This window comes from Oryctolagus cuniculus, chromosome 15, assembly GCF_051225735.1.
Source record: "Oryctolagus cuniculus isolate XC-2025 breed Fujian yellow rabbit chromosome 15, ASM5122573v1, whole genome shotgun sequence".
In the NCBI taxonomy this organism is placed as follows: domain Eukaryota; kingdom Metazoa; phylum Chordata; class Mammalia; order Lagomorpha; family Leporidae; genus Oryctolagus; species Oryctolagus cuniculus.
This window is the reverse complement of record NC_142881.1, coordinates 84,875,853-84,898,001: the sequence shown is the minus strand read 5'-3', so window position 1 is coordinate 84,898,001 and position 22,149 is coordinate 84,875,853. Positions and strand designations below refer to the sequence as shown.

The 22,149-nt window shown below is 45.4% G+C and overlaps 1 protein-coding gene and 1 long non-coding RNA gene across 2 annotated transcripts in view; one reads left to right on the top strand and one right to left on the bottom strand.

The window, feature by feature from the left end:
• The window catches only part of LOC103345001 (uncharacterized), a 32,307-nt gene extending 29,336 nt beyond the window's left edge, over positions 1–2,971 (top strand). The window contains exon 4 of the long non-coding RNA XR_016221808.1: positions 2,841–2,971. This is a non-coding gene — a long non-coding RNA (uncharacterized LOC103345001). The remainder of the gene's footprint in view (positions 1–2,840) is intronic.
• Positions 2,972–5,121: 2,150 nt separating this feature from the next.
• On the bottom strand, positions 5,122–11,286 carry LOC149122147 (uncharacterized). Its single transcript, XM_089314149.1, has 3 exons — positions 11,009–11,286; positions 10,482–10,546; positions 5,122–5,837 (listed from the first exon to the last, which is right to left on the bottom strand). The coding sequence occupies exons 2-3, from the start codon at positions 10,537–10,539 to the stop codon at positions 5,332–5,334; spliced, it is 564 nt and encodes a 187-aa protein (XP_089170275.1). The 5' UTR covers positions 10,540–10,546; positions 11,009–11,286; the 3' UTR covers positions 5,122–5,331.
• Positions 11,287–22,149: the final 10,863 nt, after the last annotated feature.

The window sequence follows — 22,149 nt, the reverse complement described above, 5'->3', positions numbered from 1 at the left end:
TCTAACAACAAATGAATATTTGCAGGTAAGTGGCAGAGGGAGAGCAGTAAAACTCAGCAAGGGAGAGCCCAAAACCTGTAAGATACAGAGAACTACAATGGCAGAATACAAAGCAGCAAAGTGCACTGGCAACTCACCTTGGCTCTCCAGCTGGAGGGATGCCCCATTCCGGCTGAAGAATCACCCTGTTGCTGTCCACAGTGACATCCTAGCTACAGGGGAGTTCTAGCCATCAGAGTCTGAGAGCTAGTTAGGAAAGCTGCGTGGAGTCTGCACAATAGTTAGGCTTCAGAGGAGGAACTTACATTGTTTCCCCCCCACCCACCTCCACTGCCCAGGTTGCTGCAGCATGATGTCACCTTGAGAAGGGAGACACTGTGGTAGTTTGTATAGCCCCCAGACTATACAGAAGCCTCTGCATAGCCCAATCCCTGGAGCCCCATAAATACTCCACTGAGACCCAGCAGTGCATCTATGACCCCAGCACCCAAGTCCACACAATGTCTTGCACTGCTGCCTTCAAGACCTGAGAAACATAGACATTTGTTTCTTTTGCCACCCTGTTACTGTCAGTGGCATCTGACATCAGGGAGCCTGGACACACCTTTAGCTAGTCTGCTACGAGTGTTGCTCATCCCTGGCAGGGCCTGAAAATGCATCCACTAGTGGCCCCCAATGCTGGTGGCACTTGTCCAAGCACAGCCTGGAGAAACATGCCCCAGAGTCCACAGCCGTACTCACCCATGTGTGTCCTGGAGATTTGTCCTCCATGCTTTGAACTTCTGTCACCACTGCCGCCATTGCTGGTGTTCCCCACCAAGAGAAGAGATTGCACCAGCAGTCCATGAAGAAATGAAAGTCATGTCCATTTCCTTAATACCACCATTTCCATTGCTGGAATGGAAATATGGTGGGTGGCCTAACCTACTGTTGTGTGTACCACACTTTCCTGGGCCACGGGAGTGCCCATACCTCTGGGTTCATGAACACAGGCATTTGACCTTGCTACACCATGTACCATGTTCAAAGTCATTGCTTACAGCTAAAGAAGTTACAGTAAGACTCAACTATGACCAAAGCCAATATAGCCAACCAATCTGACAACCAAGATACATCTTCAGGAGAAAGCCTTTTAATAAACACTGGCAGAGACAGCTGCTCTGTCAAATGCACAAATATCGTTGTAAGGACACAGTAGGTATGAGAAGTCCTCAAAAGATCATGTAGAAGGAATTTATGGATTTAACACAAGTCTTTTGAAATACCTCAGACCAAAATGAAAAAAAAAATGTAGAAGAACAAGAGAAAGCGAGGTAAAGAAAGAAGAAAGCCTTTGAGACTTATGGGACACAATTAGATGAATAAATATCCAGTTTGTGTTTGTGGAAGGGAAAGGTCTAGAAAATCTACTCAGTGAAATTTTACCTGAAAACTTCTTTCATCTTGGACACTTAATCCTATCTGTATGATCACTGTAACACTTAATATGATCACTTTAATACTAAGATGGCATTAGTACCACCCAGCTTAATGGGATTTGGAGTCTCATGGCAAGTTTTTAGCTTTACCCTTAAGGATAAGTCTGTAGGAATGTGTACTGAACTGTACAGCTCCTCCCTCTCTTATTCCTACTCTTATTTTTTAACTGGGATCCATTTTCAATTGGATTTATACACTTATGATCAATTCTATATTAAGTAAAGAGTTCAATGTTAATTGGAATTTTAAATAGAATCAAGATCCTGAAGCAAGCGATGAAACATGGTTTTACCAATACTAATTCGAAGACAAAATACCATCAAAACAATGATTGCTAAGAGGTGGAAGTGGTTCAGTCAAAGTAAAAGCACATCAGTCAAGAACAAAGATCATGGCAACAGGTTTTTGGGATGTTCAAGGAAGTTTGCTTGTTCACTTACTGAAAGGCTGAAGAATCCATTTGCTTCTTAGGAGGTGCTTTTGACAAAAGTTTGCCAAAACTTTAACAGAAAAACACCTGGCAATGCTTCACCAAAGAGTCATTCTCCTCCATGACAGTTATTCTGCTCATTCTTCTCATCATACATGGGCAACTGTGGGGAGCAACTCGGACTGGACTAAGTTACTGGAATTAAGACTTATTCTATGCATCTGCTCTCCCACAATATGGTGCTGGGAGAGGAGGAAACAGCTTCTACACAGCTGCCTCCAGTTCAACCAATAAACTGTAGGACCTGCTCCTGATTGGAGGAGAGCAGCGTACTCGGCGTGTGGGTAGCAGAGTTGGGATTGGTGGAAGAGGACTATAAAGGAGGAGCGAGACAACATGCACCAGGAACATCTAAGGGGAACATCTATCTGAAGGAACACCTGTGCAGCCCCCGATAGGGCCGGCCTGTGGTGTGCCGCTCCCCCGCGGAAGTGGGGAAAGCGGCAGGGGGAACCGCCCTTCCACGGAGGTGGAAGGGACGGTAGCCAACCCGGGAAGAACCAGCAGCAAACCCGGGGAGGGCCGAGCAGACAAAAGAACAGCGCAGGGTCCTGTGTCGTTCCTCCACGAAGAGGGGGAGCGACAGGCAACCTTACAGGAGTTTCAACAGGAAATCACTGGGCATCCACCTTAGCGTTCTGATTTGGCATTTTCTCACTTCTTTTTGTTTCAGAATCTTAAAAAATTCCTTAATGGCTACCCTTTGTCCCAGCCACAAATGTACAAAAGACTGCAATTGACATGGTTAAATTCCCAGGAACCTTAGTTCTTGAAGAGATAGACTAAATGACTGGTATCATTGCTTACAAAAGTGTCCTTAACTTGATGAAGATTATATTTAGAAATAAACGTTTTTATTTTTATCTTTTAGGTTTCATGAACTCTTTGAAGTTCTCTCATATAACCTACCAAAATTGAGCCATGAGACAGTAGAAAACCAGGGGAAACAAATAACAAGTAACAACATTGACTCTCTAATAAAATGTCTCCCAACCAAGAAAACCCAAGACCTGATGGCTTATTGCTGAATTCTACCAAACATTTTAAAGAGGAAATATACCAGTTCTTCTCAGACTAACCCAAAAGGTTGAATAGGAAAGAACTCTCTACTTATTCTACATGACCAGTATTACCCTAACACAAAAACTAGACCAGGACACACCATGAAAAGAAAGTTACAAACTAATAACCCTGATGAACATAGATGCAAAGATTCTCAAGAAAATACTAGCAAACCAAATCCATCAGCCCATAAAAATATCACATCATGTCATCAAGTGGGATTTAGCCTAGGAATGCATAAGCATGTTTCAACATATGTAAATTCGGCAGTTCAGCACATCAACAGATTCATTGACATAAGCTACATGATCATCTCAATGGGTACAAAAACTAATTTGATAAAATTCAACATCCCTTCATGGATAAAAAGAAATCCTCAGTAGACTAAGTATAGAAAAAACATGCCTGAAACAGTGAAGACTGCATATAACAACCTACAGTGAACATCGTACTTCCCGGGGAAAAGCTGAAAGGTTTTCCTCTGCTGTATGACACGAAGGAAGAAGCTCTTCCTTCACTGACACTGAAACAGCACTGGAAGTCTTTACCAAAGTGAAAAGCAAGAGGAAAATTAAAGGTGGGTGTTGTGTGGTTGTGGGGAGACACAATGGCCATGGAAAACTGGCAACCCACATTCTTCCCTTCTGTTGTCATTTTTTCCCTGGTTTTGGCAAACACATCCTACACTGGCAATGAGTGAAGTTTTAAGGAAAGAATTGTAGTACTACTAGAAAAAAAAAAAACCAACAACAAGAGAGAGAGTCATTTAAGGGGATAATAGAATGCCCAAGGAAAAATTTTGTTTGGGAGAAATTGTATTTTTCTTGGAAATTTTCTCTTGCAAATGAGTCCTAAAATCAACTATCCAAAGCCTACTTAATAAAGTACAAAATCCAAGTTGTAATACATTTTTAATCCAACTCTACAAAAATGGGACCAAGCACATCCATGGGAAACCTACAGCCAACCTCTTGCTCAACGGAAAAACACAAATTTGTGCACTGTAAATTCAGGGCAAGTTCCTGCCCCAGGCCCAGTTTGGTTAGGCTTCCGGCTTTTTCTCTTTCCCCAGGCCTTCATGTGACCTCACCCTTGTGCCTGTAGCCCCTACCTCCTGCCCCCCACCCCGTGCCCTACTGTGAACATGTCTCTCACTAGGTACAGAATTTTTTTTTAAGATTTATTTGAAAGTTACATAGAGAAGGAGAGGCAGAGAGAAATCTTCCATTGCTGGTTCACTCCCCAGTTGGCCACAACGGCCAGAGCTGTACTGATCCAAAGCCAGCAGCCAGGAGATTTTTCCGGGTCTCCTACACAGGTGCAGGGGCCCAAGGACTTGGGCCAGCTTCCACTGCTTCCCCAAGCCATAGCAGAGAGCTGGATCAAAAGTGGAGCAGCCGGGACTTGAACTGGTGCACATATGGGATGCCAGTACTGCAGGCGGCGGCTTTATTCACTACACCACAGAGTCAGCCCCTAGTTACAGAATTCTACATTAAGATTCATCTCCCTGCAAGCTTTGAAGAGGCTGCCCTGTTGCTTTCCCATACTTACTGACGCCACCACGCACCACTAGCCTGATTCTGCTTTGCATCTCTCAAGCAGCTTTTCGGTTTTTCTAGTCATATTGCATACACCCCAGTGTGTTCCTATCCCCTGCCCAGGAGTCGTGTCTCTCTTCCATTGGGAGAAATGATGAGGCAGTGTTACTGCTCTGACCCAAATGATCCACTCTTCATGGTGGAGGTTCTTCTGTGGCCCACTGTGGGAGTTAACTGGCATGGGCTCAGCCGTCACAGCTGCACTCTGCCTTGTTCCAGCAGGCTCCCTCTGCGGCTGATTGGCTCCTGAGTCCTATCTAACTACAAATTTCGTGTTCCGACAGTCCTGCCCCTTGCCCCAAGTGTGTCTAGCTGGCTTTGTATGTTAAGTACTCTGAGGGTATTAGTTATACTCGTTGGAAAGTCTTCTGAATGCCCTGTGAGTTGTATTTCCTTGCATGCACTTTCTCTGTTTCGTTGTGTCCCCTGTTCTAAGACGTCCGGCCGCACAAGGGGAGACTGTTGACTTCACGTTCACAGGCACTGAGCTCCGAGCACACATGCATCTTTAATAAAGCACAGGCAGGACAGGGCGTGGGGAGCAGAGGGCGGCTGGGTTGGGATCTGGGAGGAGGGAGCGGGGACTCCCTTGGACAGAACAACTTAGAGGATGGGCCAGAGGGGCGGGGCAGCAATGGGTTTTGGATTTGGTTAGCAAGAGCCAGGGGAAGAGAAGAGAAGGCTACGGCAGGAGCCAGGTCAGTGGAAGACATTGGTAAAGAACACCGGAAGTCCGAACACGTGGGTGCCGGAGGCGGTCTGCCTGACACGCAAGGTTGAGCCAGCTAAGGGGCTGAAACCTATGCACAGATAGACCTGTGGCGCCGGCTGCTCCAGGGCAGGCCTGTGCTCCCGGGCGGGGTGGAGGCTGTGGTCTCCCTGCGCTGTAGCTTCCGGAACAGTGAAGAGTGGGGCCAGGCTGGTTGCTGGTCTGACGGGGTGGCGTGGCTCCTCGGTGTGGTTCGGCTGCCTGTGCCGACCTGCTCCCTCTGGAGGGCCTGCCCTGCTGAGGCTGCCTCTTCCTGCAGGGTGGCCTCTTCCTGCAGGAGGAGCTGTGCGTGCGTACGCCCGGGTCTGGATTCTCATGGGTTTCACGTAAGCCACGGGTTTTGTGGGTTGGGCTGGTCCTGGGGAACCATCTGCTTCCGTGGGGTCTTCCTGTCGCACACCCGAGTGGCCTGGCTCCCTCAGAAGCGCAGCAGAACCTACAGAGAGAAACAGAGAGTGAGAAGAGGAGAAAAAGCCTTTGGGGAAGGGAGAACAGGAAGGCACTTGAGGGATGGCCCGGAGACGCTCTGCAGATAGAGGGAGGGCCACAAGACAAGCCCTTGCACGTGGGCCGTCAGCTCTGCCCAGGACCCCTTCAGGGCTCAGCACTTCCCATGATTCCATTTGGTCCCTGCAGCGGCCTTGTCTGTTGGATATTGCAGCCTGCAGGTGACCGAGGAGTGAATGGAGTTGGGAGTGCACTGGAGAGATTGTTGAATAAATGGCGTGGTGCTTGCCCTCACTTAGCGTAAACTTCAGCAGACAAGATGAGAGACCCAACAAAGACATACGGTGAGGCTCGCGAGCGACAGGTCAGGAAGTGCAGAACTGGGGGGAAACAAGAGAGGTGGCTCTGGGTGCAGAATGCGTCATTTCAGCTCCCTGCGCCTCGGTTCACTTTGTCCAGAAGCAGTATCATGGTGTGCCGACCCCTGCTGGTTACAGGCACTGCTTAGCTGAGGGCCTGGCCCAAGTGTGCATTCCAGCCTGTATGGGTGGGGGGAGGTCAGACTTGTTTTGCTGTAACAAAACAGCTTTTATGTTTTTGTAACATAAGCAGGACCTTAGTACAGGGGATGCTGGAGGAAGGAGAGCCAAGATGGATAGCAGGAAGGGGCAAGCCCCTCCAGACACTTCTCAGCTAAGCTGTTCTGGCCCCAAGCAAGACTACTGGAAGACTGACTTTTCCTTTTTTTGCTACTGGAAGATTTTAAGCAGTGAGGTGATGTCATTACAGCTGGACTTCAGAAAGTGAATGTGGGGACTAGGCAGGAAGTGGGCATGCCCAGGGACAGGAGATTTGAGGGACCTGAGGAAAAGTGACAAGAGCCAGGGACCCCCTTCCCAAAGCAGCCCTCTGTGGCCTGGTGACTGCTGGGCAGGGGACTCTGAGACCACATCCAGTGTCTATCTCCTGACGCTATTTGTGTGGCGGGAACTCTCTGCCCTCTAACCACCAGGGAAGGGCGGGAAGCCATTTCCCCAAGGTAGGGATCAAGGGAGGCGTGCAGGAGTGGGTGACGGAGAGGTGCTCAGTATCACATTGGTCATACGGAGATGCTGAGGACTCCTTAGCCCTGTGAGTCTGGCGCACAGTCTGGACCTGGAGTCGCCTGCACAGACCTGTCAGCTCTGCCCTGGTGGCACAGATCAGCCAGGGATGTGAGAGGGCCCTTTGGGACACGCGTAGCATTCAAAGAAAAGTCAGAGAGGAAAACCAAGAGGAGGCATCCGGACCCCTTGGGGAAGAAAACCAAGGCGGGAGCAGCCTGCTGGGGCTGCTAAGTGGGACACGGCATGTCTGTCCTGAGGCCATTGTAACTGCCCAGGGGAAGGCTGTCCCTGAGGATTTGTGAGGGCAGCTCTAGGGCAAGAGTCGGGGCTAAATCAGTCTCCAGGGCAGGGAGTGTGGGAGAGAAAAATGGTGCAGGTGATCATGGGGAAAAAGAAGCCAAGATCACACGACACCTGAGGGGGGCATTCCTGCCCACCCTCCTGCCCCTGCCCTCACCCAGGTTCTCGGCTAGGAAAACTCACAGCCACATGACTTGCCTCCCTTCACTCTACAAGCCCGTCAGTCTCAGCCCGGACGGGAAGGGTGTGAGACAGACGTGTGCTCTGTGGGGTTTTGTGGCCGTGAACAGCCCTGTGCAGCTCCTCTGACAACATATCTGCGTGCAGGGAATGGCGGAATCACAAAGAGACACAAGTCGTGCCCACGTCTGGAGCACGAAAGAAGAATTCAGGGACAGATGACAGAATAATAGATACAAAAGGTTAAAGTCTGCGTGTTTGAGCATCAGAAATCAGAATCATGGGAGACCCAGGGCATGGGAAGCCTATGCTTTATCGACCCGTCGAATAGTGCTTAAGTGACCCGTCAGAGCCATCTGCATCTACCCTCCACTACTCAGTCCCGTAGCCCACTGTGGCTGCGATGCAGCCCGGAGGCGTGGGTGAGCTAGAAGGGGCCTGGGGCCTGCAGGGGGCCTCGCAGGTAGGACTCTGAGGACTCCATCTGACCTGCAAGAGTCAGTGACCAGACACCAGTCCAAACAGCGATGGCGGGAGTGGCAGCACGCCCTGAGGGCCACGGCAGCCTTTCCGATTGCATAACACTACGTGAACCCTCTGCCCTTTCTTGGCCTAGATGCACCCCCAGAAATGGAGGTGGGGAGGCTGCCTTGAACTAGCTGAAGCAAGCAGAGTCCATAAACCCCAGATATGCAAGGAGCAACCCAATAGGAGAAAATAGCGAACAGTCACAGGCAATCTACAAAATGAGCAAAACAAAAGGTCTGTATACATCTAAGATGCTACACCTCACATATTAACAAAAAAATTTAAATCAAAAAAACTGAGATACTATCATGCATCTATTAAAGTGGCAAAGACGAAAAGATCCAGGATATTCCGTATGAAGAGGATTTGGAGAGCAATTTAGTAACAGCTACCAATGATCAGACCTTCCAGAAAAAGAGCAGGGTGAGGGTGCTTGGTTCCTCACAGATCAAGTGGTGTGCAGCTCCAGTGACAACGACAGTGTGAGGTTTACACAGGTGAAGGGTCAAGTGATGGAATCATCAGAATGCCTGAAACTAGACAGACATCTACAGAAGTTTTACCCGTGACAGAGCTGGCCTTGCACAGCAACTGAGGACTTTGCCTGGGAAACCTGAGCAGCCTAAAGGAAAACTAAACAGCAGACACCTGAGCACGTCCAAGTTGACAGACCAACCCTATGAAGTCTGTGGCACCGTGGCCAGCACACCCCAGCCATGGGCCCCGAGCTCCCCCTTAGCTTCGGAATGAGCAGCGAGCAGAAGGCTGCCAGCAGCAGAAGACTGTCCCCTGAGAGGAGAACCTAGACAAGCCACAAAGGCCGGCTGGGAGGAAGCAGTTCCTGCCATACGTGAAAGCTGCTCTCTAACTGATCCTCTCCAGAGAGAGGAGCCAGGAAACTGTACCCATGAATCAATTATACTGGTAAAGATACTTTTAAAAGGGAACATTTAGAAAACAAATACTAGAACTTTTAAACTTAAAATATGATAGCAGAAATTAAAATCTCCATGGAAGACATGAAAGCAAAATTGAATATATCTCCCAGAAAAGAGCAACAATCCAGAATATTGAAAAAGAAAGGTAATAGAATATAAGGAGAAATAAAGGCATATTACCATAAAATTTCTAAGTGCTGTAACAAACAGAAGACCCTAGAGCAGAGGGAGAGAGTAGGGGAAAGGAGCGGGAGTCAGAACGTCTGAGACATCTCCAAAGCAACGTTAGAACGTAGAAGATAGTGGAAAATATCTTCAGAATTTCAGGGAACACATTTCTCACCCCAAATTCAATACCCAACCAAACTACCACTACGAATCCTTGTCACACACGCAAGGCCTTTACAATTTTTCTTTTAATGCATGAATTATTGGGAGCCTGTTAGAAAACTTACTCTAAAAAAATAACGAAGCAAAGAAGAAAAAGCTATAGGAAATGGGATGAAACTTAAAAGGAGAAGGAAAGGAACTGCTTGTTATCGGCAAAGGGAGACCCCAAAATGATGGCTGGGAGCTAGCTTAGAGCAGCCAGTGTAGGTTGGAGCCAGTCTAGGCTGAGAAGGCGCAAATGATAGAACGCTTGATGGTGTTGGAATTCAAACAACTGGGGAAGAATTTCAGGGAATTACTGATCCGCAAGCAAAAATAATCCAAGACAAAGTCATGGAAAATTTAAATTGTGCGAGAGGGGAAAAGACATCTTAGTATTCTTCAAACATGACATTTTCAGCTGAGTTCCTCTGGGAGGTAGGGTGGGGCAGAAGGTGAGAGAGGGCTGGAATGGGTGGGTCAGGGCGTAGAGGGCTTTGCTGGTGCTGGTGAGAAAACAGGAATGGATACACTGGAGCTGATGCTCCTACAGCCAGCAGGGAAGCCCATACACAGTCTAACATGACAAACAAAAATCAGTACTGTGCAGAGATTATTTCCAGAATGAGAACTAATGTTAAACTGTTTAGGGGCCGGCTCTGGCACAGCAGGTTCATGCTTCAGCCTCCCAGATGGGCACTGGTTGCAGTCCCAGCTGCTCCACTTCCAGTCCAGCTTCCTGCTAATGTGCCTGGGAGGTCAGCAGAGGATGGCCCAAGTCCTTGGGCCCGTGCACCCATGTGGGAGACCCAGAGGAAGCTCCTGGCTCCTGGCTTCAGATTGGCCCAGCTCTGGCAGTTGTGGCCATATGGGGAGTGGCCTATCAAATGGAAGACCTCTCTCTGTCCCTCCCTCTGTAATTCTTCCTCTCAAATAAAATCTTTAAAAAATCTGGAAAAAAATCAACAAAGCCAAAAGTTCATTCTTAAAAGAAAGAAAGAAAGAAAGAAAGAAAGAAAGAAAGAAAGAAAGAAATGGTTTCCTCAGATGTAAGCTGATTATCCTTAAGGTGTGGGAAAATGAGAAAGGGCAGGGACTGCTGTGTCTCCTAATATGCCATATTCAGACCTCTGTGTTACACAAGGAAACACCGAAAGTATAGGGGGAAGACAGGAAAAAATCAAAAAGAAAGCAACAGGCATTTGGCAGTACCTTGATCACAGGCCATGGAGCACAAGCAACGCTGTTTCTGCGGCCTTTGTCCCTCCATAAGGAATCTGAGTGGGTAGAGAGAATTAAGCACATTAAGCTGGGGCCAGAACCACACCCTTGTTTTCCAAGCACCACACAGATCCCGTCTCCCCACGGCACCACTCACGGTGGGCACCGCTGCTCGCTGCCCTCCATGAGCCTGGCTGCATGTGGGCCACAGCTGAGGGGGCTGTGTGAAGGCTGTGGGCTTCAGAGGACGAGGAGAGGTGGGCATATTACACAGGGACGGGCCTAGAGCTCAGCTGGCCAATTCATTCCCATTCCTACAGGTAATCTCATGGGAGACATGAGATTAATGTTGGTCAAGTGAAGGAACAGTCCCACCCTAGAGGAAGAAGAACAGATGGGGGAGGGGGAACACAGCCCGAGAGCAGAGTCCTACTGGCTCTTCCAGGGCTCCTAAGATTCTGTCCCCACAGGGACAATGCAACATCTGCCCGTCTCCATGGGGACTCCCAGACCAGTACCTGATCTCCGTGAGGTGGTGTTCTTTGCAGCTGGTCTTGAAGTCTGAGAAGCAGGGACCACTTCAAAGAGATCCTTCAAGGAAGAGAGGCCTGAGGGTTTGGAGTCTCAGAATATCCACAGGATCAGGGCTGTGGTCCTGATGTCAGCCTTCCAATGTAGCTCTCACCAGGCAGGAAGGAGGCAGGAAGGAGGGAGCATGGAGCAGGCTGTGACCACCCAGGAGCCCTGCAAGAAGCTGACTGCTCTGTGCTTCGTGCCCATTGTCTTTATATAGCTTTGTCACTCATCAGTTTGAGACGTGATTGGACAGAAGTGGAGAGCAGAGGTGGGACCAGAGTAGGTGGAGCCATGATAGGATAGGCTGGCTTGAATTGGGAAGATCACTACTGGGCTAGTCTTCTGCCTGTCAAATGGGGCCCTGCCATGATGAAGTTGTTCATAGGTGTAAATGATTGGTTGGTTGATGGATTAACCAAATCATTACAGGAGAAAATGCATACATAATTTTGATTTAGTTAACTGTTAGTGAAAGGGAGGCGTGGTCCCCAGGGAGTGACTAATAGACAGATCTCATTAGGTCTAGAGGTGTGGGTGGAGGGACATTTGGGCTGAGGTTTGAACAATTAGTTGACTTCAACCAGGTTGGGGGTGGGGGCAGGGAGGGGATGCACTACAGTGGAGCACGGGCTGAAGCCCAGATATGAGTGGGAACTCAGACCATTTCTGGAATGGAGGGGAGGCCAGTGCCAGCCTGAGGGGGCTCTTGGGAGTGGGGGCCAGGGACACCGCTTGATTCTGGGCTCGTTCTGAGGGCAGGGAGAGCCTGGAAAGGTGTAAGGCAACGGACAGTGATTAACCCACCCTGTGGCATGAAGGACAGAGGGTGTGCAGATCCCGTCAAGAGAGGGAGGAGCATGCCGCAGCCCTCAGGTTGAACTCAGGGTCTTGGGAGACAAGCTCAGGTGACGGATAAGGGAGCTTTCCATAGCTGGAGAGACATTTACAAAGGAACCAAAGTTGGTGATGGTGTGGTGAGGCCAGGAAGGGTAAGGGCACTGCCACGCTGATGGCCCCTCATGTCAGAACAGACCAGGCGCCTGCTCTGAGCAGGTTTGTGAGCCTGGTTGAAGGAGCTTTGGAGCGGCCATGGGGGAACATCAAGTGGCGTCTTTTTGATTGGTGAGGAGATGTGTGTGTGAGACACAGGCCACTGAGGTTCCACGTGCTGGGCACAGAAGAAGCAGTGTCCAAGAGGAGAATGTGGGGATGAGCCAGGACACAGGACGGGAACCCGTGGTGGTGTCTGAGGCCTTCTTCTACAATGAGCACCTGAGCAGTGCAGTTTAGGTAGGCAGTGTGACTTTTTCTTTTTCTTTGTGAAAAATCAACTTGATTGAGGTATCATTTGTACACAATAAAATACATTTGTTTTTTTATTTTTTTATTATTATTTTTTTGACAGGCAGAGTTAGACAGTGAGCAAGAGAGAGAGAGAGACAGGGAGAAAGGTTTTCCTTCCGTTTTCACCCTCCAGATGGCTGCCACGGCCGGCACGCTGTGCCAATCCGAAGCCGAGTTCAGGTGCTTCTCCTGGTCTCCCATGTGGGTGCAGGGCTCAAGCACTTGGGCCATCCTCCACTGCACTCCCGGGCCACAGCAGAGAGCTGGACTGGAAGAGGAGCAACTGGGACAGAATCCGGCACCCCAACCGGGACTAGAACCCGGGGTGCCGGCGCCGCAAGCCGATGATTAGCCTAGTGAGCTGTGGCGCCGGCCAAAATACATTCACTTTAAGTACACGACTCAGTGTGTTTTGATTAACGAAGTTCATGGAAATACATATTACGAACAAATGCATTGATTCCAAAATACTCTTGCACCAAGATGGCTTGTCTGTTAATTCCCCTTGTCCCTGAACCTTCTGAAGTCCTCTAGTACAGTCTCCCCACCACTGCAATTACGGTGCAAGCATTTTCCTCACCTAGACAGCTCCCTGGGCCACTGCGCTGTCAAGCCCCTCCCTCAGCCTCCGCCCAAGGCAGCCCGTGATCGGCTTTTTATCACTATTAATTGCTTTTTGCTTGTTCCAGGATTTCATATGGATGGAATCATAGAGGGCGTGTTGTTGAGGCTTACTCACGTTGCGATATCCATGAGTAATCCATTCTCTTTATGGCTGAAGAATGTCACCTTACAGAATACACCCCAGTATGCTTAACCTTTCACGAATTGATGGACATTGGATTATTTCCAGTTCTGGGACGTTATGAATAAAACTGCCATGAACTTCTGGGCAGACTTCAGCTTCATTTTACTTTGGTAAATATCTACTTTGGGATTTCTGGGTTGAATATAAAGTATTCTTTTAACTTTATAACTTCATTTAAAACTTAGCAAACTGGAACCAGAACTGGCACTGCAGGTTAAGCTGTAGCTTGCATCGCCAGCATCCCGTATTGAAGTCCTTGTTGCTCTGCTGAGATCCAGCTCCCCACTAATGTACTAGGAAAGCAGTGGGAGGTAGCCCAAGAGCTTGGACCCCACCCATTTAGGAGACCCAAATGCCGTTGTGGGCTTCTGCCCATCTGGGGAGTGAACTAGTGGGTGAAAGATCTTTCTCTCTCTCTGTCTCTCCCTTTTCTGTCACTCTACCTTTCAAATAGATAAAATAAATCCTTTTAAAATAAGCTGTTTAACTGTTCTCCCCAGTGGCTTTGTGAGTTTACACTCCCTCCTGCCTGGGAGGAGAGCTCCATTGTTCCACACCCTTGCTCTCCCTTGCTGACGTGAGCTACTATTGATGCTTCCCGTTTCAACTGTTCAGGCTGCAGAGTGGTGTTCCTTGGCTTCTAATTTTAGTCCCCTTCATGGCTAATGATGTGCGAGCATGTTGGTTTTTCTAAACAGGTGGTTTTTTAAAAATTATTTTAGAACAACTTTCAGCTCACAGAAAATCAGTGAGAATTTCTGGTAGGGTATTGCCATATACCCAAAACCCAGGTTAGCCCATTGCTGACAACTTATATTAGTTGGGTACATTTATTATAATTAACAAACCAATAGCAACCATTTTTATCAACTAAATTCCCACTTTTTTTAGCTTTCATGCTTGTGCCCAGTGGACTTTTTCTGTCCAGGATCCCATCCAGGATAGCACCTTGCAATTAGTCGTGACTCCTCCTGGCCGACGATTTCCCAGCCCACCCTTGTTTGAGGACCTTGACTGTTCTGAGCACTGGCTGGGCATGTTGTAGAATGTCCTCCATGATGGAATTTGTCTGGCGTGCTTCCGATGATTGCATTGGGACTCCATGTTTTTGCGAAGAAGTCGATGGAGGGAAAACGCCCTTCTCCACATGCCCTGTCCAGGTGTCTGCTGCTGGCGTGGTGGGCGGGCTGACCTTGAGGACCTGACGAAGGTGACTGTCAGATTTCTCTTTTCCCTTCTTCCCCTGCTGCCTCCTCGCAGGTCGCTACACACAGCCCACAGCTAAGGAGAGGGGGGCTTCCCTTCAACCCCTTGAGGGAATCTCCCCAAAGTACTTGGAATTCTTCTGTCTGGAAGATCTGTTCTCTGCCATGCATTTGTTTATGTCAGCATGGACTCAAGGCTACATGTTTTCTACCTTGGGTTATAATCCCATTTTTAATCAGATTAACTGCTGAGTAAGAAGTGGGTGGAGCCAAGATGGCGGAATAGTGAGGGTGTGCACCAACAGTCCGGGAAAATTTAGTTTAATAAAAGTGGAGTTACGGTAGCCTCAGAAAAAGGATCAGGAAAAAATTGCAGAGGAAATTCTTCCAGATCTAGTGGCTGTGACTTGTAGGACCTACTGGGAGAGCAAGGTCGCCCACCACGTGGAAGCTGAGCCATGGGAGCCGCAGGGTCTGCTCACCAGTGTGGGAAGGGGAGTGGATGTGACATAGACGACCAGCGGGGAGAGCAGGAATGCCCAGGGCTCCAAGTCCACACATAGGCACTGGAAGGGGAGGTGAGCTCAGTAACCTGAGACATTGGTGGGGAAACGGCAGTCAGAATCTAGAGGGAAGCGGGCTTGAGGCCGGAAAGTTCACCAGACTGACTACAGGAGAGAAGGAAAAAAAAAAAAGGTGTGGGGGGGTACTGGTACAGACGAGTTTCTCTCTCCACCAACCTTGCAAAGGCGAGCAAGAGACAAAGAGCAGGCCCCACTCTGGATATACATAACAAAAGGGGAGAGGTAAGGAACTGAGGCGCTACAATCCAGTAGCCTAGGCAACCCAGTGGGAGTCCACAGGAGAAACTGAGCGCGCACAGACTCATTGGGTAGAAGCCAGAGATCAGAAGCTAAATACCATCAGTTCTGCTCAGCCATGCGGTATTACTTACCTCCTGAATAAAAAAATTAAATAAATAAATAAATAAATAAATAAATAGAGAGAGATTTACCACGCATAACCTGAGTGTGTCACCTTTGCATACCCGTAACCTGGAAGAACCAAGCAGAGTTCTCAGGCCACAACCATCTCAAGCCTCCAAGGCTCCTCCAACAGCAGACAGTCCACTTAACACAGACATAGTATATATAAAAAAAAAAACCTCACAGTGAGGGAATAAGAATTAACAATGCCAAGCAACAAACACAAAAATCGAGGGAACAAGATCAACAATGACACTATGACGCCTCCAAATAAACAAAACATCCCAAGCCAAGATTATGAAGATGATGAGATAGAAGAAATGCAAGATACGGATTTCAAAAAATTTATGATAAGAACATTTAGAAGTTTTCAAAAGCAAATCCTTGAACTACAGAAATCCTTATTGGACATGATTGAAAATCTCTCTCGCGAAAATGAAATTTTAAGGAAGAATCAAAATGAAACGCAGAAATTAGTAGAACAGGAAAGTATGATAGTGAAGAGAAATCAAAATGAAATGAAGAGTTCAACAGATCAAATGACAAACACATTGGAAAGTCTAAAAAACAGAGTCAGCGAAACAGAGAGAGAATATCGGACTTAGAAGACAGAGCACAGGAAAACATACAGTCAAACCAAAGAAAAGAAGAGGAAATTAGAAATCTAAAAAATATTGTTGGGAATCTACAGGATAATGTTAAAAAAAAAAAAACCAACATTTGAGTTCTAGGAGTTCCTAAAGGCATGGAGAGAGAGAAAGGATTAGAAGGCCTTTTTAGTGAGATACTAACAGAGAACTTTCCGGGTTTGGAGGACAGAGACATCCTAGTACAGGAAGCTCATAGAACCCCTAGTAAACATGACCAAAAGAGATCCTCACCACGACACGTTGTAATTAAACTCACCACAGTGAAACATAAAGAAAAGATCCTAAAATGTGCAAGAGAGAAATGTCAGATTACTCTCAGAGGATCTCCAATCAGACTCACAGCAGACTTCTCATCAGAAACACTACAGGCTTGGAGGGAATGGCGAGACATAGCACAGGTGCTAAGAGAGAAAAATTGCCAGCTCAGAATATTATATCCTGCTAAGCTCTCATTTGTGAATGAAGGTGAAATAAAGACCTTTCATAGTAAACAGAAATTGAAAGAGTTTGCTGTCACTCATCCAGCCCTGCAAAAGATACTTAAATATGTGCTACACTCAGAAACACAGAAACACGGCCATCAATATGAAAGAAGGTAAAGGAAGAAAACCTACCAGTAAAAGAGCATGGGAAGCTCAAAGCATGTACTAGAAAATATCTCCGGGAAAATGGCAGGGCAAAGTCACTATGTATCAATAGTCACATTAAACGTTAATGGACTTAACTCTTCAGTTAAAAGACACTGATTGGCTGATTGGCTTAAGGAACAAAACCCAATTATTTGCTGCCTACAAGAAACACATCTCTCTAACAAAGATGCAAGCAGACTGAAAGTGAAAGGTTGGAAAAAGATATTCCATGCCAACAGAAACCAAAAAAAAATCGTGTAGCCATATTAATATCAGACAAAATAAACTTTAATATAAAAAACTGTTAAGAGAGACAAAGAGGGGCACTATATAATGATTAAGGGTTCAATTCAATAGGAAGATGTAACTTTTATAAATGTATATGCACCTAATTACAGGGCACCGGTCTATTTAAAAGATATGTTAAGGGACTTAAAGGGAGACTTAGATTCCAATACAATAGTACTGGGGAACTTCAATACTCCACTCTCAGAAATAGACAGATCATCTGGACAGAAGATCAACAAGGAAACAGCAGATTTAATTGACACCATTGCCCAAATGGATCTAACAGATATCTACAGAACTTTCAATCCTACATCTAAAGAGTTGACATTCTTCTCAGCAGTGCATGGAACCTTCTCTAGGATTGATCACATACTAGGCCATAAAGCAAGTCTCAGCAAATTTAAAAGAATTACAATCATACCATGCAGCTTCTCAGGCCACAGCAGAATGAAGTTGGAAATTAGCAACTCAGGAAACCCTAGAAAGTATGCAAACACATGGAGACTGAACAACATGCTCCTGAATGAACACTGGGTCATTCAAGAAATCAAAAGAGAAATCAAAAACTTTCTGGAAGTAAATGAGGATAACAACACAACATATCAAAACTTATGGGATATGGCAAAAGCAGTATTGAGAGGCAAGTTTATAGCAATAGGTGCCTATATCAAGAAATTAGAAAGGTATCAAATAAATGAGCTTTCAGTGCATCTCAAGGACCTAGAAAAACTGCAGCAAACAGACCCAAATCTAGTAGAAGAGAAATAATTAAAATCAGAGAAGAAATCAACAGGATTGAATCCAAAAAAATTACAAAAAATCAGCCAAGCAAGAAGCTGGTTTTTTGAAAAAATAAACAAAATTGACACCCCAATTGGCCCAACTAACTAAAAAAAGAAGAGAAAAGACCCAAATCAATAAAATCAGAGATGAAAAAGGAAACATAACAACAGACACCACAGAAATAAAAAGAATCATCAGAAATTACTACAAGGACCTGTATGCCAGCAAATAGGAAAATCTATCAGAAATGGATAGATTCCTGGACACATGCAATCTACCTAAATTGAACCATGAAGACATAGAAAACCTAAATAGACCCATAACTGAAACAGAAATTGAAACAGTAATAAAGGCCCTCCCAACAAAGAAAAGCCCAGGACCAGATGGATTCACTACTGAATTCTACCAGACATTTAAAGAAGAACTAATTCCATTTCTTCTCAAACTATTCAGAACAATCGAAAAAGATGGAATCCTCCCAAATTCTTTCTATGAAGCCAGCATCACCTTATCCCTAAGCCAGAGAAAGATGCAGCACTGAAAGAAAATTATAGACCAATACCCCTGATGAACAGACGCAAAAATCCTCAACAAAATTCTCACCAATAGAATGCAACAACACATCAGAAAAATCATCCACCCAGACCAAGTGGGATTTATCCCTGGTATGCAGGGATGGTTCAACATTCGCAAATCAATCAATGTGATTCACCACATTAACAGACTGCAGAAGAAAAAACCATATGATTATCTCAATAGATGCAGAGAAAGCATTTGATAAAATTCAACACCCTTTCATGATGAAAACTCTAAGCAAATTGGGTATAGAAGGAACATTCCTCAATATAATCAAAGCAATTTATGAAAAACCCACTGCCAGCATCCTATTGAATGGGGAAAAGTTGGAAGCATTTCCACTGAGATATGGCACCAGACAGGGATGCCCACTCTCACCACTGCTATTTAACATAGTTCTGGAAGTTTTAGCCAGAGCCATCAGACAAGAAAAAGAAATTAAAGGAATACAAATTGAGAAGGAAGAAGTCAAACTATCCCTCTTTGCAGACGATATGATTCTTTACTTAGAGGATCCAAAGAACTCTACTAAGAGACTATTGGAACTCATAGAGGAGTTTGACAAAGTGGCAGGATATAAAATCAATGCACAAAAATCAACAGCCTTTGTATACACAAGCAATGCCATGACTGAGAAAGAACTGCTAAGATCAATCCCATTCACAATAGCTAAAAAAACAATCAAATACCTTGGAATAAACTTAACCAAGGATGTTAAAGATCTCTACGATGAGAATTACAAAACCTTAAAGAAAGAAATAGAAGAGGATACCAAAAAATGGAAAAATCTTCCATGCTCATGGATTGGAAGAATCAACATCATCAAAATGTTCATTCTCCCAAAAATAATTTATAGATTCAATGCAATCCCAATCAAGATACCAAAGACATTCTTCTCAGATCTAGAAAAAATGATGCTAAATTCATATGGAGGCGCAAGAGACCTCGAATAGCTAAAGCAATCTTGTACAACAAAAACAAAGCCGGAGGCAACACATACCAGATTTCAGGACATACTACAGGGCAGTTGTAATCAAAACAGCATGGTACTGGTACAGAAACAGATGGATAGACCAATGGAATAGAATAGAAACACCAGAAATCAACCCAAACATCTACAGCCAACTTATATTTCATCAAGGATCTAAAACCAATTCCTGGAGCAAGGACAGTCTATTCAATAAATGGTGCTGGGGAAACTGGATTTCCACGTGCAGAAGCATGAAGCAAGACCTCTACCTTACACCTTACACAAAAATCCACTCAACATGGATTAAAGACCTAAATCTACAACCTGACACCATCAAGTTACTAGAGAACATTGGAGAAACCCTTCAAGATATTGGCACAGGCAAAGAGTTTCTGGAAAAGACCCGGGAGGCACAGGCAGTCAAAGCCAAAATCAACTATTGGGATTGCATCAAATTGAGAGGTTTCTGTACTGCAAAAGAAACAGTCAGGAGAGTGAAGAGACAACCGACAGAATGGGAAAAAATATTTGCAAACTATGCAACAGATAAACTGTTAATAACCAGAATCTACAAAGAGAACAAGAAACTCCACAAAAAACAAAACAAACAACCCACTTAAGAGATGGGCCAAGGACCTCAATAGACATTTTTCAAAAGAGGAAATCCAAATGGCCAACAGGCACATGAAAAAATGTTCAAGATCACTGGCCATCAGGGAAATGCAAATCAAAACCACAATGAAGTTTCACCTCACCCCGGTTAGAATGGCTCACATTCAGAAATCTACCAAGAACAGATAATGGTGAGGATGTGAGGAAAAAGGGACACTAACCCACTGTTGGTGGGAATGCAAACTGGTCAAGCCACTATGGAAGTCAGTCTGGAGATTCCTCAGAAACCTGAAGATAACCCTACTGTTCAACCCAGCCATCCCACTCCTTGGAATTTACCCAAAGGAATTTAAATTGGCAAACAAAAAAGCGGTCTGCACCCTAATGTTTATTGCAGCTCAATTCACAATAGCTAAGACCTGGAACTAACCTAAATGCCCATCAACGGTAGACTGGATAAAGAAATTATGGGATATGTACTCTTTAGAATACTATACCGCAGTAAAAAACAATGAAATCCAGTCATTGGCAACAAAATGGAGGAATCTGGAACACAACATGCTGAGTGAAATAAGCCAGTCCCAAAGGGACAAATACCATATGTTCTCCCTGATTGGTGACAACTGACTGAACACCAAAAAGGAAACCTCCTGAAGTGAAATGGACACTATGAGAAACGGTGACTTGATCAGCATAGCCCTGATTGTTAATGAACAGCTTAATACGTTATCCCTCTTAGTATTTTTTTGTCTGTTCTACTTAATACTACTGGTTTAATTCTGTAATTAATACACAGTTATTCTTAAGTGTTGAAATTTAACTGAAATGTGATCCCTGTTAAATATAAGAGTGGGAATAAGAGAGGGAAGAGATGTACAATTTGGGACATGCTCAAGCTGACTTGCCCCAAATGGTAGTTAGAAACATACCAGGGGATTCCAATTCAATCCCATCAAGGTGGCATGTACCAATGCCATCTCTCTAGTCCAAGTGATCAATTTCAGTTCACAATTGATCATAATGAATGGACTAAGAGTCAAAGGGATCACATAAACAAGTCTAGTGCCTGCTAACACTAACCGACAGAATAAATAAAGGGGAAAGCGATCCAACATGGGAAGCGAGATACACAGCAGACTCATAGAATGGTGGATGTCCTAAATAGCACTCTGGCCTCAGAATCAGCCCTAAAGGCATTCGGATCTGGCTGAAAAGCCCATGAGAGTATTTCAGGCATGGAAAGGCAAGACACTCTGGCAAAAACAAACAAACAAACAAACAAAAACACCTAAATGAAAGATCTCTGTGAGTGAGATCCCAGTGGAAAGAACAGGTCTTCAAAGAAGGAGGTACCTTTCTCTGAAGGGAGGAGAGAACTTCCACTTTGACTATGGACCTTGTCTAAATAAGATAAGAGTCGGTGAACTCAAAAGGCTTCCTTCCATAGCCTTGGAAACTCATGACTGGAGCATAGGGAGATTATTGATGCCATAAACAGGAGTGTCAATTTGTAAAGTCAACAACAGGAGTCACTGTGCACTTACTCCTCATGTAGGATCTCTGTCCTTAATGTGCTGTACATTGTGATTTAATGCTATAACGAGTACTCAAACAGTATTTTTCACTTTGTGTTTCTATGTGGGTGCAAACTGTTGAAATCTTTACTTAATACATGCTAAACTGATCTTCTGTATATAAAGAAAATTGAAAATGAATCTTGATGTGAATGGAAGGGGAGAGAGAGCGGGAAAGGGGAGGGTTGCGGGTGGGAGGGAAGTCATTGGGGGGTGGGGTGGGAAGCCAATGTAATCCATAAGCTGTACTTTGGAAATCTATATTCATTAAATAAAAGTTAAAAAAAATTCTGAACATATTAACAAAAGATATTAATGACATTCTTCACAGAAATTGGAAAAACTCACAATTTATGAGGATCCACAAAAGACTCTGAATAAGCAATACAATACTGAGCAAAGAGGGCAGGTGGGAACAGGTGGAGGCACTGTAATTACCTGACTTCAAAACTTGCTACAAACCTACAGTAATCAAAACACCATGATAAATGGCATAGGAACCAATATATAGAGCAGTGGAGTAGAAGGAAACAATCCAGAAAGTAACCCACATAATTCCAGTCAATCAACTTTTTAAAAAATATTTTATTTGAAAGGCAGAACTACAGAGATAGGGAGAAAGAAGGAGAGAGCAAGTGAAAGAGAAAAAGAGGAATCT

What these genes read in the sequence shown, in the direction of transcription:
- LOC149122147 (XM_089314149.1), bottom strand. Translation starts at nt 10,539, where the DNA reads ATGGAGGGACAAAGGCCGCAGAAACAGCGTTGCTTGTGCTCCATGGCC. An exon ending in CTCCATGGCCTGTGATCAAG is followed by an intron (nt 5,838 to 10,481) that starts GTACTGCCAAAT and finishes TTCTCTCTGTAG; the next exon opens with GTTCTGCTGCGCTTCTGAGG.